Below are 12,964 nucleotides of genomic sequence, written 5' to 3' on the forward strand. Positions count from 1 at the left end.
CGTGTCTAATACGAACACAAACTTATATTCGACTTCGAAAACAAAGTCGAAAAATAACAATAAGAAATAGCATTAAAAAGACCAAAAAATTGAAGCATGTATGTAATATAATTATTTGGAATATAATAAAAATTTAATTTCTAATATAAATGTACAATATTTTAATTTCCAACCTTGTACATTTAAAATACGCGCGTAAAATGTCATAGAAAATTTTTTAATTTAGAGGATAAAAAATTTTTGGCAAATTGACATCTATTTTATGCATTAAAGTTATAAATAAGTTTCTTACAGAAATTGTTGAGTGTCTAGTACGAACACAAACTTAGGTCAGACTTCAAAAACAAAATCGAGAAATAATAATAAAAAATAGCATTAAAAAAAAAACAAAAAAATGAAGCATATATATAATATAATTATTTGTAATATAATATAAATTTAATTTCTAATATAAATGTATCATGTTTTAATTTCTACTCTTGTACATTTAAAATACGCGAGTTTTAGCGTTAAGAACAATTGATTGGTCAAATTCCCACAATTCCGCCATTATGTATAATGATTTATTTTGCTTCCTTCCACCATGGTCCCATCTACGAACACTGACTGCATCTCACACACTTCAATATGTTTTTATGTTTCGTGCACGCAAGTCTCTCTGCAGCAGGAGTCCGTTCGGGACCATTTACAAGTTCGGACGTGTTTGCCCGTTACTTATATTTTTGTACACGTCGATTGCATTACAATCGGCCGCCGGGACGATTATCATTGTTCTGAGCTTTGAATCCACTTTGAGTGTTACCACATTAAGATTTTGTATTCCACATCTGAGTGTTTGCATTCCACATATCTTGATCTAAAGCACACAAGGAATTTGTCTGCATCTCTTTTATTCGAGGAATGGCCGTAACGTTCCTGACTTAGTGAAACAGGAACGGGTGCCAAATTGTCTAAGACAAGACAAGTCTCTGCAGCAGTGTTGATAGACGGCCCGAGTTTTTTCGCGCATGCGCGTCCATTAAAGCTACAGTAAAGTATCCGTTGATAGTAAAAGGGAGATCTTTAAGAGAACGCTAAAGTAACAGAAGAACTTCCTCGGTCTGTAGGACGTCGGTCCTACAGATCACTGTAGATTATTTTTCGAGCAAGACCAGGCTATTGCTCTTTGTCCATTGCATAGATCTGTCTTTGTTTTTTGATTATTTCGCCATCTGCGAAAAGTCCTATCAACTACTGTTGGGCTCCATATTGCTCTGTTTATGACAGTTCAGCTTCGCTGAGCGAAATATGCGCGTGGTAAAAGCACATTAGCGTATCGTTTTTGTTAGGCGTTCAATCGTAATTTTGCAAGGTCAGTGTTATTCGTGCATGTTTTCTGAAGGGTGCTCTACTATCATTTTGTACGCACGAGCTACTTCTGTATTAAGGTAAAGTTAACCTCAGGTGACGGCTATACAAGTGAATTTTTAATGATTTATTAAATTTTTGTTCGATTTTCTTATAAAATTGACCTGAGCACCCTTTCTTTTTACGCGTATTTCAATTCTAAAAAAAGTTTTTGTGATTCTGTAAAGCCAATCCAAAGATATTTAATGCACTGTAAATGTCGGTAATTCGTGGTACTTTAGCATCCTCTTAAGACCCCAAACAAATTATTTTACAAAAAATAGATTTTTAATGATATTTACACATCGTATACGTGTGTGTGTGTGTGTGTGTGTGTGTGTGTGTGTGTGTGTGTGTGTGTGTGTGTGTGTGTGTGTGTGTGTGTGTGTGTGTGTAAGTGTATATATAATATATATAATAATATATAAAACAATAAATATATAAAATATAAAATGTAACATTTTTTAAATTTATAAAATTTTTTATATTTTACACATTTTTCACACACACACACACACACACACACACACACACACACACATATATGATATGAATATTATTGAACAATAAATAATATTTAATAATAAAATGTAAACAAAATAATTTATAAAAAATAAAATATGACTAAACTAAAATAAAAACTGACAAATATATATATATATATATATATATATATATATATATATATATATATATACATATATATATTGTGACGTGGCAGTTTTACCTGCCTCGTTACTTTGCTCTCCGCCAAATCAAAGCGCGGAGAGGCGCGTATGACCAGGCCGGGCACTGAGCGAGAGAGCGAAATCTCCGGCGGGACTGCGTAGCGTTATTAATTTCTTTTATTTATTCAAGGCTTAATTTTTATGTAAACCCGGGTGTCTCCACAAACGTCACCAAAGGAGCAACAACGACGAGGGATGTTGACGGCGGCCAGAAAGGGAGCGGACAATCGTTCAGGGCCGGCGCACGAGGAACCGCCGACGGAGAGGAGGACGAGGCGACGTGGCGACGAGTGAGCGCCGCGCGCGGAGGGCTCGCGCGAGGCTCGAGGAATGGACAGGCTAGAGCGGACGAACGGCCAGAACAAGGGTCGTCGGATGCCGGCTGTCCACCCAGAATAATAGCGACGGAGGATCGTCGCCTCGGAAGGAAGCTGCTGTTGTCCGCGAGGACGGCGAGAGCGGCGAGGATATCGGATGCCAACGGGAACCGCACGACACCTGCGGAGAGGGAGATCCAACACTGCGCTGCCGTGACGTCACGGCTAGATGAGGGCGGCCGCTTATAGGCCGCGCCGCTAGGCGCAAGGATATCGCACATCCTGTGGGAGGGGTAGTGCCCAGTAGTGCCCATCGATCGCGCATCGAGCGCGATCCTCTAAGCTTTTGCGTGCGACCCGGCGAGAGCGCGTATTATCGGAAGCGGGCGAGTGAGCGGTTATCGGTGGTGCCCGGCCTGGCGATCTCTACCCGTGGGGTCCCGGAGATAAGGAGGAGGACTGCGACGTCGTCGAGGTGACCCTCTAAACACTTTGTGAAGCCACGAGTTGCCGGTGCCGACTCGCTTGCGCTCTGAGGTGGAGCCCTTAGGTTTATGTGGGTGTGCGTCCGCCGCGGGGCGATTGAACGCACCTTTGTCGTGTTTGGCTGGCTCTCCACCTCAAGCGTGAGACCTCGTCGAGGCACCCAGCTGTCGGCTGCCGCGTGTGCTGTCGCTGTCCCGCCGCAGAAACTCGCGGACGACCGGCTTTCCGGGAAGCCGCAAAGCCCTCAGGCACGTGCGCGAGTCATGTTCCGGCCGCGATCGCACGGCCGCCTACGTTATCGGTGCATTGTCATATCGCGCGTTTTAAGACGAATTTTGTAACTTGGCCGCGACGACGGCGTTGTCGTCAGCGGGTATCTTTGGTTGTGCTTCGTTTTGAATTAATTAATGCCTATTAGCGAAAATTCGGCTAGTGTGTTCTCGCCGCGCTGTTCAAAACGCGCATGATTGGCTGTCGTGTTCCGCGCGGGACCAGCCGCCGTGGTTCGCGCCGTTAGCGTAATTGTTGTAGGATTTAAGAGAATTCTCGCGTTCTGCCTATTCGTTTTCGCCACCTCTTCATCTTTTTCATTCTTTTCTTACTTTGACTTATATTTTCTTCGTGTTCGGCTGTACTCCGTCTCTATTATACGCTATAGTATATGTTATTTCTACCTGTTATATTGGCCTAGCTTCGCTTAATTTCTCGCCTACCCGTCTCTTCCCGTAAGAGAGCCGCTTCGTCCCTGTCTCCGCTACCCCGCCCCTCTACCGGTTAGAGGAGCTAGCTGGCCGCGCTTTGGACTGACGAGCTATCGCGTGATGTAAATCCGCATTTGGTGTTAGAGAGTGTACCTGGCGACGCGACCGGTATAATTGCGTCTGGCGCCCAATTTCGTGATTTGGTGTGCACGCTATCGTCGGTATTTTCGTCGCTCTCGCGCGCGCTTCGTGTATAGTCTCCGCTATCTTGTTTGATCGCATGTTTCGCCGTTGCTCTCCGGCGTAAAATAAAACGCGTGACAATATATATATATATATATATATATATATACATACACTTTTTTTATTTGTGTAACAATTTTGTTCATGTAAACTATATAAATAAAGTAATACGCTGGGTCCTTATGCGCTCATTTTAGCTACATTTGCATAGCTACATCGCTGCTTTCCACCCTCTACCGTCGCGCATGCGCGAGAAAACCCGGCCCGTCTATCATCACTGCTCCGCAGTAGCAAGATTTCGCATTCACGATTTTGAATTTACTATCGTTATAATGACGACCAATTGCACCGACAACAACGTGCATTGCGCAGAACAAGAGCTGACCAGTGAAGATAAGAAATATGCAGCGGCACATTTGAATGAAACGGACGAAATTAGAGAAAGCGCCATCGCGGAGATTAGATGCTGGATAGAAGAGAGTGGTCATTTGCCCGGACAAATCGGTAAAAATATTATTTTATTGTAATGACAGTTTAATCATACGTACATGATAGACGCGTTGAAATGTGGCGATGAAATTCAAATCTAATAGATCGTTAATTTTGGATCAAATAAAATAAATTACCTTGAGCGTCAATATATGTTATTTTTGTATTTAGATCGCTGAATCAGTTGAAGAATATAACGGCTGTTATTTAAATAAAAAGTGGAAGCGATTTGAAAGTTTTATAAACAATAGAGAAGAAGAGGGTAACATGGCACCCATTTTCATTTTATTGACTAATTTTGTTTATAATTAATATTTTCTGTTGAAACTTGAACGATTATATTTGTCGAAGTTATTTGACACATTCTAAATTGAAAGTAATGAAATATTTATTATTTAGGATATGATTTATAAAAATTGAATGCACTGCATAATCGGTGGAAAAAAATAGTTGTAATATGGCTATCCATAAAAATAATTTAAAAAAATTAGTTTAGTTAAAAAAAACACAATACTTTGTTACAAAATTATATATTTTTAATTTTTTATTGTTTAGAATTTTCCTGCGTTCAGAAACTTTAGAAATACTATTAGAAATTTTATTAGAAATATTTTATTTCTGTTTAACATTAAACAACAAGCATAAAGTGTCTCTAATGTTTTTGAACAGCGCTCTTTAGAATGACAATCGATTTATCAGAGAAATATTTTGATATAAAAATTTTGCTTAAAAAATTATATTAATAAAATTTCATGTTATTGCTTTAACTTTGCATAACTCTAAATGTGTACAGCCGAATAAAAAGTTAAATATCAAAAAAATATTGGAGCGTATATATGTTTGTGTGATAATACATTCCAGTTTAAGAATAATGAGGAAATACGTGTAATTAAAGCTTAAAAATGTATCTTGAAAAAGTTTAGAAGTGCTCAAAAGTAAAAATGCCTTATACCAATTGTTATTATATATTGACATATCAGCATTGTTAAAAAACGGCGGGCTACTAAACGAATAACTCCATAAGCAATTGTTAGAATACGTCATCTAACGGAGATAATAGGGATTATTATATTTGTCGACAGTAGTCAGCGCATAATACACTCTTCTTCTTTAATAAATGATGTTAAATGAAACAAGAGAAAATGTGTATTAGTAAAGTTTTTAATCGTATAATTATATTTTAGCATTTTTTAAATTCTTTTATTGATCTTTCTTTATGCTTAATTATTATGTGTATAAATTAATTCGGGTTTTTTATAGATATTAAGTTGTAAGTTAAAGCTTATTCATAAGAAATAAAAAATGTAACGTTTTTAAATAATTTTCATTATTTTTTATGACTTTGTCCCATATAGACTAGTTGATAAAAAAAACTTGGCTGTTTTGAATCGATAAAGTTTTCAAGATTCTTTCAGGTCTCTCCTACTATTTTAAAATGCATATCAGCCAAATACTGTTGGGACAACCGGAACAGATGGTAATTTGACAGGTCTACACCTGGAGTCTAAAATCTGCATTAAAAAGCATTTTTTAGCTCCTCCAAAAATGACATATTTTTCATCTTCTTCGAGTATGTAGTTGAATGTTGTGTTGCAAAATAAAATCTCTGATACCATTTTTTGAACATGTGCGTCAGTAGTATCTTTATCCAGTGCAAAATAAATCATATCTATGACTTCAGCATTAGTTTTTTATGAAAAAATTTTTTTTCTTTCATAATCTTTTATGCGAGAAAAATGTAATGATTCAAATGATCAAATGTTTTTGGACAATATCGTGTTCACTACTGTTCTTTTTTTTTCTTTAATGTAAAGTCAGCACAGTCGCTAACTATTATAGTGCTCCATAAAGTTTGTGATTGACACTTTCGATTCATTTTAGAGCAAAGGAGAATTTACATTTGAACCAGAGTTACAAGACGTCAAAAGTAAAGGCACCGAAGTAATTTATACACCTAATAATTGAATATAGAAAAAAAGTTTGATTTATTTAAAACAAAAACATGAACATTGTGAAACGTTAATTGTTAATTAAGATTTAAATAGGATTCCAACAAAATTTTGATATTTCCTTGTAGTAAGTTTAAAACACAATATGTGAAAAAATACACTCCAGTGATGCATTTTGCGATTAACGAGTTAGCTTTTAATTTAAACAGCATTCACGTAACTAATATTTTGCCACTTAATATATTATATATATTAACTTGCTATCTATTAAGTGGATAATTCTGCTACTATAATTTTGACTTTACATTTGCTCTATGTATTTGAGATTTCAAAATTTTTATTTGTAAAAAGGAGCATAATAATGCTTGTATATATCAATGTTAGAAAATACCTGTTGTGGTGTATAATAAACTTTTTCTAGTATAGCCTTGGCCATATTTTATTAAATACGTAACACATTAAGGTCGGAAAATACGTGTTTCATTAATTAATTTGCACACTTAATATAAAATCTAATATATATAATTTCTAACAATAAATTTAGCATTTAAAAAAATTGTATTATAGTTTTATCTTTAGGGTATTTTATTTTAATTTCTTCAAAATATATGCATGATACGAAAAAATGTTTTAAACAAAAGTTGTATTTTGCTTCAAGAAGAATAGAAGAAGATACCATTGATTTGATCTTGAGTGGTATGATGAAGATTAGATCAAGGTCACATTTATTTTTTTAAATAGAACACCCTATTTTTATTTCCAGAATCTGATAGTTGATGTCAAGAGCATTTTAAAACATTATAATAAAATTTATTTTTATTAAATACTTTTTGAGTTATGAGAATTAAAGATTATAGTATTTTGAAATAAAATACAAAATATCTTTTAAAACATTCAGTTTTCGATAATGTGTACTTGAATGTAATTTAATTTCCCACAGATGATGATTTTCTTATTCTTATGATTTTTGAGAGTCTGCAAATTTAATCTTGAGAAAACCAAGGAGAGAATAAGAAACTATTGTAAGCACCGATCCGATTTACCGGAATGGTTCAAAAATATGGATCCGTTTCGAGCGGAACTACAAGAATTGCTTGAAATGGGGTAACAACCATTATTAAATAAAATCTTTGTTCTACTCTATTGCTGTTCGGTTCATAGCGCATTATTTTTTAACTTTTATTCATTTTGGAACTTATAGCGATCTTAATTTTAATGATAAATTGCTTAAATTAAAAATAAGTCTTTTAATTTTCTTTTATTGTTGTATTACATTTTATTAATAAAATTTTGTTATAATTGTTTTGAGATGACTAAATGTAAAATAAATAGTGTGACAATTAAGTTGCCAAGGAACATGAAAAATACACAAAAAAGAGCAAAAATATTTATTAATTCTATTATTCTACATTGTTTTCAAATAACGTTCATATCTTTCACTCAAGGAATAAAATGCGGAGAAAAATGTTTTTGCTCGAATCGTCTTCAGTTCTCAGCACAATCTGTTCGATTGAATATAAGTTTTGATTTTCAAATTTAGACTCTTTTATTTAGGAAATATAACAATCATACAGCGTTTAATTGTCACACTGTATTGCAATAAAACTAAAAAATATATTAACTTCTTTGTAGAAATTAAATGTTTTTTATGCGTTTAGAGTTGTATTGCCTCTTCGAAAGCCGGATAATCAGGGAAGATTAATTTTCATCATACGCGGAAATCTGCATGATCCAAGAAAACACAAAATACCAGATCTAGCTAAGGTAAAGTTAAAACGTTAATAACATAGTGTTCAAAGAATTTTTAGTGGATGTTGTCACAATAACGTATTTTTAATTTGTGTTTTATTATTTTTGAATAAATCATTTTTTCAGATCTGTATACTGGTGTTAGAAACAATGATGAAGTATTATCCAGCTGGATCTATATATGGTTACTCAGTTTTCGTAGATACAAATAATCTATTTATACGTCAGATTTTACAATTTACACCTTTTGTCTTAAGAAATATGGTCCACACATTTCAAAAGTGCTATCCTATGAGATATCACAAGATTGTTGTTTTTAATACGCCAAAAGCGTTCGAAGTTATTATCGAGATTATGAAAACTTTCATGTCGGAGAAGTTAAAAAATAGATTTCACGTCTACTCACACAAGCATTGTTTCGAAGATATTCCTGCTCATATCTTACCTGTCGAATATGGTGGTACCGATGGAACACTTGAGGAATTAACAGGTAATTACATAAATTAAATAGATATAAATGTAGACAATAATGCGCGCGCGTGTGTGTGTGTGTATAATACAAGTATTTATTTTTGCAGTACATTGGAAAAAATTGATCGAGAAGAATCGTGACTGGATTACGAAAATGACGGAATGAAATAATATTTTGGACTAGATTTAGAAACAGCAGAAAGTATAATATCTAAATTTCTAAACAAGAAATAAATATTAATATTCACCAATATTCATTCGTCAATATTAATACTGAGTATTTATTAATACTAGTATTGGCAAAAAAGTATTAGCCAATTTAGTATTAAATACTCAATACTCATTTTTTGTAAGGAAAAGTACTGGTTTATTTGTAATTTCTAAATTTTGATAACTGATCACAAATCATGATGAACATTCATTGCCTATTCTTTAATTGTGACAATGTTTTATCTGACTTGCGTAACATATTTTTCATTATTTTTATATAGTTTTCAAAAAAACTATCAAGGCATCCAAATTTCTTGACGTCTTGGGACAAATGTATCAAATTGTGTATAAGTTACATTTTGTTGCCATATAATATTTTAATCGTTTTTATAAAATATATTAGTAAATCATTTACGTATATTTTATTGTATGAACAGTCTTGTGGGCAACGTAAAATTTGTGTGGCCGTATGTAATACACAAAAATGTTTAAAATAATCTTTGTTCAGATATTTGTTAAAAATAATAGGTTCAAGATGTAGAAGAAGACAATCGAAATGCTGTGGCTTTCTAACGATCAGCTTCATTGATTCTACCGCATGGATGTTGAGAAAATTGTTTGCGAACAAGAAACGATGAATAGATCAAGAAACTTTTAGAGTAATAATCGTTGATTTTATTAAAATCGTTTTGCATTTATACTTGAAAAATGAGATCTTTGAACAAAAACCGGTATTCTTGTAGTTTTTTTTCTCGAATTACTTTGCCTCGTCGAGTTACAAGAACCCGTTTCGGAATTCTGTTCGTCTGCATACTTTTTTGCGCAATGTCGTAAAACGGTCGCTTTCGAGTACCCCAAAAAATTGCATAATATCGGTCGGCGAATTATTGCCGCTCTTCGATTATATTCCGCGCTTGGTCTTATTAACTCGGACATTTTGAAATCATACACGTTTTACATATACATCTGACTTACCCAATCGCCAACAATCATCTACTGCTAAAGTCACATGTATAGAGAACTATAGAGAAATTCAAATTGAATTGTGTCCGAATTTAGTTGACGCACCTTGTATATTACTAAAATTGCACCAAAATATAAAAATAAATTATATTCTGTTATTTGCTATCATATCCAATTTTTTAAAATAATATAGATGAAAGGAACAACCATTAAAAAAGCATAAATTTATAATAATAGATGATAATTTTAGTGATTATCGTACGAAATGTAGTGCACAAAATTGCGCATAAAAGCGCAATGAAAAATTTAAGGTAAATTATGTCAAACACATATAAATACTTATACACTGAGAAAAAAAAGTTGTTAACTTGACTAAAATTTTCAACTTAATTAAATTTCTTTAATTAAAGTATTTATGTATTTAATTTATATAAATAAATGTTTAAATCAAAGTTCAAGTATTTTATGTATTTGAATTCAGTGCATAAATAGTTGAACTAAAAAAGTTTAATCATGTTGAAAATTTTAGTCAAGTTAACAACTTTTTTTTCTCAACTGTATATATAATAAGATTTTAAAAATATTTATTAAACATCTTTTTTACGTTTACGTATATAGTGTTATTTTTGAAACAATATACTTATTTGCTATTATATTAAAATTTGGATGCATGATTCTAAATTTTTCTTGTGGTATATAGAGTGTGATAAAAGTACTGCGCGGTCTATTAAATTATAAATCACCCCTACTTTTTGGCAGCGAGGGTGATTCAAAAAGTACGAAAGTACGCGTCTCGAGAAAGTCTCCTTTTGATACCAATTAATTATAATGTAGTTGTTGTTAACACTGACACTGACAGATCTAAAAAACTTAGAAAATGATTATTTTTCTTTTTGGATGGTGAATTTTATACGGTCGTAGTGGGTATTGAATCTCTCAAGAATTATATCAACATTATCTTCCGGAGCGATGAGGAAAGTGTCATCGACATATCTGTAATAAGTCGTTATGTTAAAGTCGAAAGAATTTAATATATAATCTTTTAAATCCTGTATAACAATATCGGCAATGATTGGTGATAATAATGAGCTCACCGGAGTGCCAAATAATTGTTTATAAATAACTTCATTCAACGTGAAAAATATGGATGGGAGTATGAATTTTATTGCTTCTATAAATTCTTCTTTAGGAACTTTTGTGTTTGATTAAAAAAAAATTTCATCTCTTTATTAATCCGTTAATAATTAACTCGATAAAAATGTTTGTAAATAAAGAAGTTCTTTAATGTTATTATTGTTCAGTTATTATTGTATCATGTTATTATTGTATACAAGTTAAAACTATTTATATGACTTTTGGTTTTAAGAGTACTATTTGTAACTATATCCTGTAAATAAGAAGCAAAAGCACGTAACGCTGTATTTACTAAAGATACTATATTTCGGAAGGGGTAATTTTCTTTCTGTACCTTTGGAAGTCCATATGCTCTCGACAGTAGGGTATTAAGTAATACTACTTAATACCCTACTGTCGAGAGCATATGGACTTCCAAAGGTACAGAAAGTAATACTATTTAAGTAATACTACTTAATACCCTACTGTCGAGAGCATATGGACTTCCAAAGGTACAGAAAGTAATACTATTTAAGTAATACTACTTAATACCCTACTGTCGAGAGCATATGGACTTCCAAAGGTACAGAAAGAAAATTACCCCTTCCGAAATATAGTATCTTTAGTAAATACAGCGTTACGTGCTTTTGCTTCTTATTTACAGGATATAGTTACAAATAGTACTCTTAAAACCAAAAGTCATATAAATAGTTTTAACTTGTATACAATTCTGAACAATAATAACATTAAAGAACTTCTTTATTTACAAACATTTTTATCGAGTTAGTTATTAACGGATTAATAAAGAGATGGAATTTTTTTTTAATCAAACACAAAAATTCCTAAAGAAGAATTTATAGAAGCAATAAAATTCATTTGTGCGCAATCGGTAAAAAACACGTTTTGAGATGAAATCATTCTCAGTTTATCTTAAATAAAAAATTAAGTAAATAACATTCTGTAATATGAAAAACTCCCTTTTCTTGTTTTTCTTTCCCAGCGGGGAAGAGTGTTTCATGCACATGCGCAAAAAACCGGACCCGTCTAAGTGTTTAACAATTCTGCCTAGACGACAATTCCCTCAGCGAGTTCACAGATATAAGGCAGAGAGAACAATGGCGAGGTGAATACTCTTTTCGGTATTGCAAAGCCACGAACGAGCTGGGGCTTTATTCTTAAAAACACGCGAATAACTTATGTATACAAAAGTGACAAAATAGCCAATGGGAGAATAACATCAAATAATTCCATTAGTTGTTCTGTTATTTCTGTACACGAAAGTTATTCGCACGTTTACAAGAATAGGGCCCTAGGCATTCTCGCATTTGCGGTCATGAGCCCGTTTGCCTTAGTGTTGGTGTCGCGTTCGCCAGTCGGTAATAGAGTGCATAATTTCAGAAATACAGAGACAATTAACCTTAGGAGGTGTTGTCGTGCCGTCCGGCTGCTGTGGATTGCGTCGCGAGTCCCGTTGCGTGAATCCTGGACGATCGGTTCCTCCGGTAAGTCGCAAAGCCCTCGCACTACCGTGATCGCATGATCGACACGCATACTGGTGTAGCGTAATTTATCACGTTTCGAGGTAGTATTACCTTTGTTAATTTGATCGCGTTTATTACTTTTGTGTCATTTCTTCGCATCTCTTACTTGCTGTCATTTTTCTTGCGTGTAGTAATTATTTCGGTTTCGTCGCGCGGATTACTTTCTTAAATTTCGACGGACTTCGGCTATCTCTTATTACTCGTCAATTTCCTATGTCAATCTTCCTGCAGTAAAATATCTAATATTTTGTTACTTGCTACTCGGCCTTTTGTTGAATTTCTTACCTGCCTATGTCCTTCCTCGCGGGAACGATGCCCTCCGCCCTTGCCTCCACCACCCTACCCCCTTTATTGCGTAAGAAAACCGGTTGACCTCGTGCGAGCCTTCGGTCTCGCCTTGGTCAAGAGCGGCGTGTTTTTTCTTCATGGTTGTCATTCGTGTGCATTGGTGTAGGATTAGGTGAAGCGGCTTGTGAATGCTCTTTTCGCGATTCAATAAATTCTCGCGTAAAGCACAATTGTCGCTCCTGCGCGCGTTTTGCGTAAATTTTTTCTTACCCCTCTTCCCTTTTGATCGCGTCGTTCGTGTTCGCTGCGTTTTTCTACGGCCTCTTTTGC

General features: G+C 34.1%; 1 protein-coding gene across 3 annotated transcripts; it reads left to right on the forward strand.

The window, feature by feature from the left end:
* The first annotated feature begins 2,706 nt into the window (after positions 1 to 2,706).
* LOC105202826 (alpha-tocopherol transfer protein-like) lies at positions 2,707 to 9,915 on the forward strand. Of its 3 annotated transcripts, XM_039459000.1 has the most exons (6): positions 2,734 to 2,906; positions 4,073 to 4,365; positions 7,240 to 7,403; positions 7,958 to 8,063; positions 8,175 to 8,538; positions 8,627 to 9,914. In XM_039459000.1, the coding sequence occupies exons 3-6, from the start codon at positions 7,360 to 7,362 to the stop codon at positions 8,683 to 8,685; spliced, it is 573 nt and encodes a 190-aa protein (XP_039314934.1). In that variant the 5' UTR covers positions 2,734 to 2,906; positions 4,073 to 4,365; positions 7,240 to 7,359; the 3' UTR covers positions 8,686 to 9,914. The 3 variants fall into 3 exon arrangements, with proteins under 3 accessions (XP_039314936.1, XP_039314934.1, XP_011169819.1); XM_039459002.1 differs by lacking the exon at positions 7,240 to 7,403 and having other exon boundaries at positions 2,707 to 2,906; positions 4,059 to 4,365; positions 8,627 to 9,915; XM_011171517.3 differs by lacking the exon at positions 2,734 to 2,906 and having other exon boundaries at positions 4,059 to 4,365.
* The last annotated feature ends 3,049 nt before the right edge of the window (positions 9,916 to 12,964 follow it).

Source organism: Solenopsis invicta, chromosome 16 (assembly GCF_016802725.1).
Source record: "Solenopsis invicta isolate M01_SB chromosome 16, UNIL_Sinv_3.0, whole genome shotgun sequence".
Taxonomy (NCBI): Eukaryota; Metazoa; Arthropoda; class Insecta; order Hymenoptera; family Formicidae; genus Solenopsis; species Solenopsis invicta.

Bases quoted from the DNA above. Each gene is read 5' to 3' on its own strand.
- LOC105202826 (XM_039459000.1), top strand. From the start codon at position 7,360: ATGGATCCGTTTCGAGCGGAACTACAAGAATTGCTTGAAATGGG. The intron at 8,064-8,174 runs GTAAAGTTAAAA...TCATTTTTTCAG, and splicing joins AAATACCAGATCTAGCTAAG to ATCTGTATACTGGTGTTAGA. The intron at 8,539-8,626 runs GTAATTACATAA...TTATTTTTGCAG, and splicing joins AACACTTGAGGAATTAACAG to TACATTGGAAAAAATTGATC.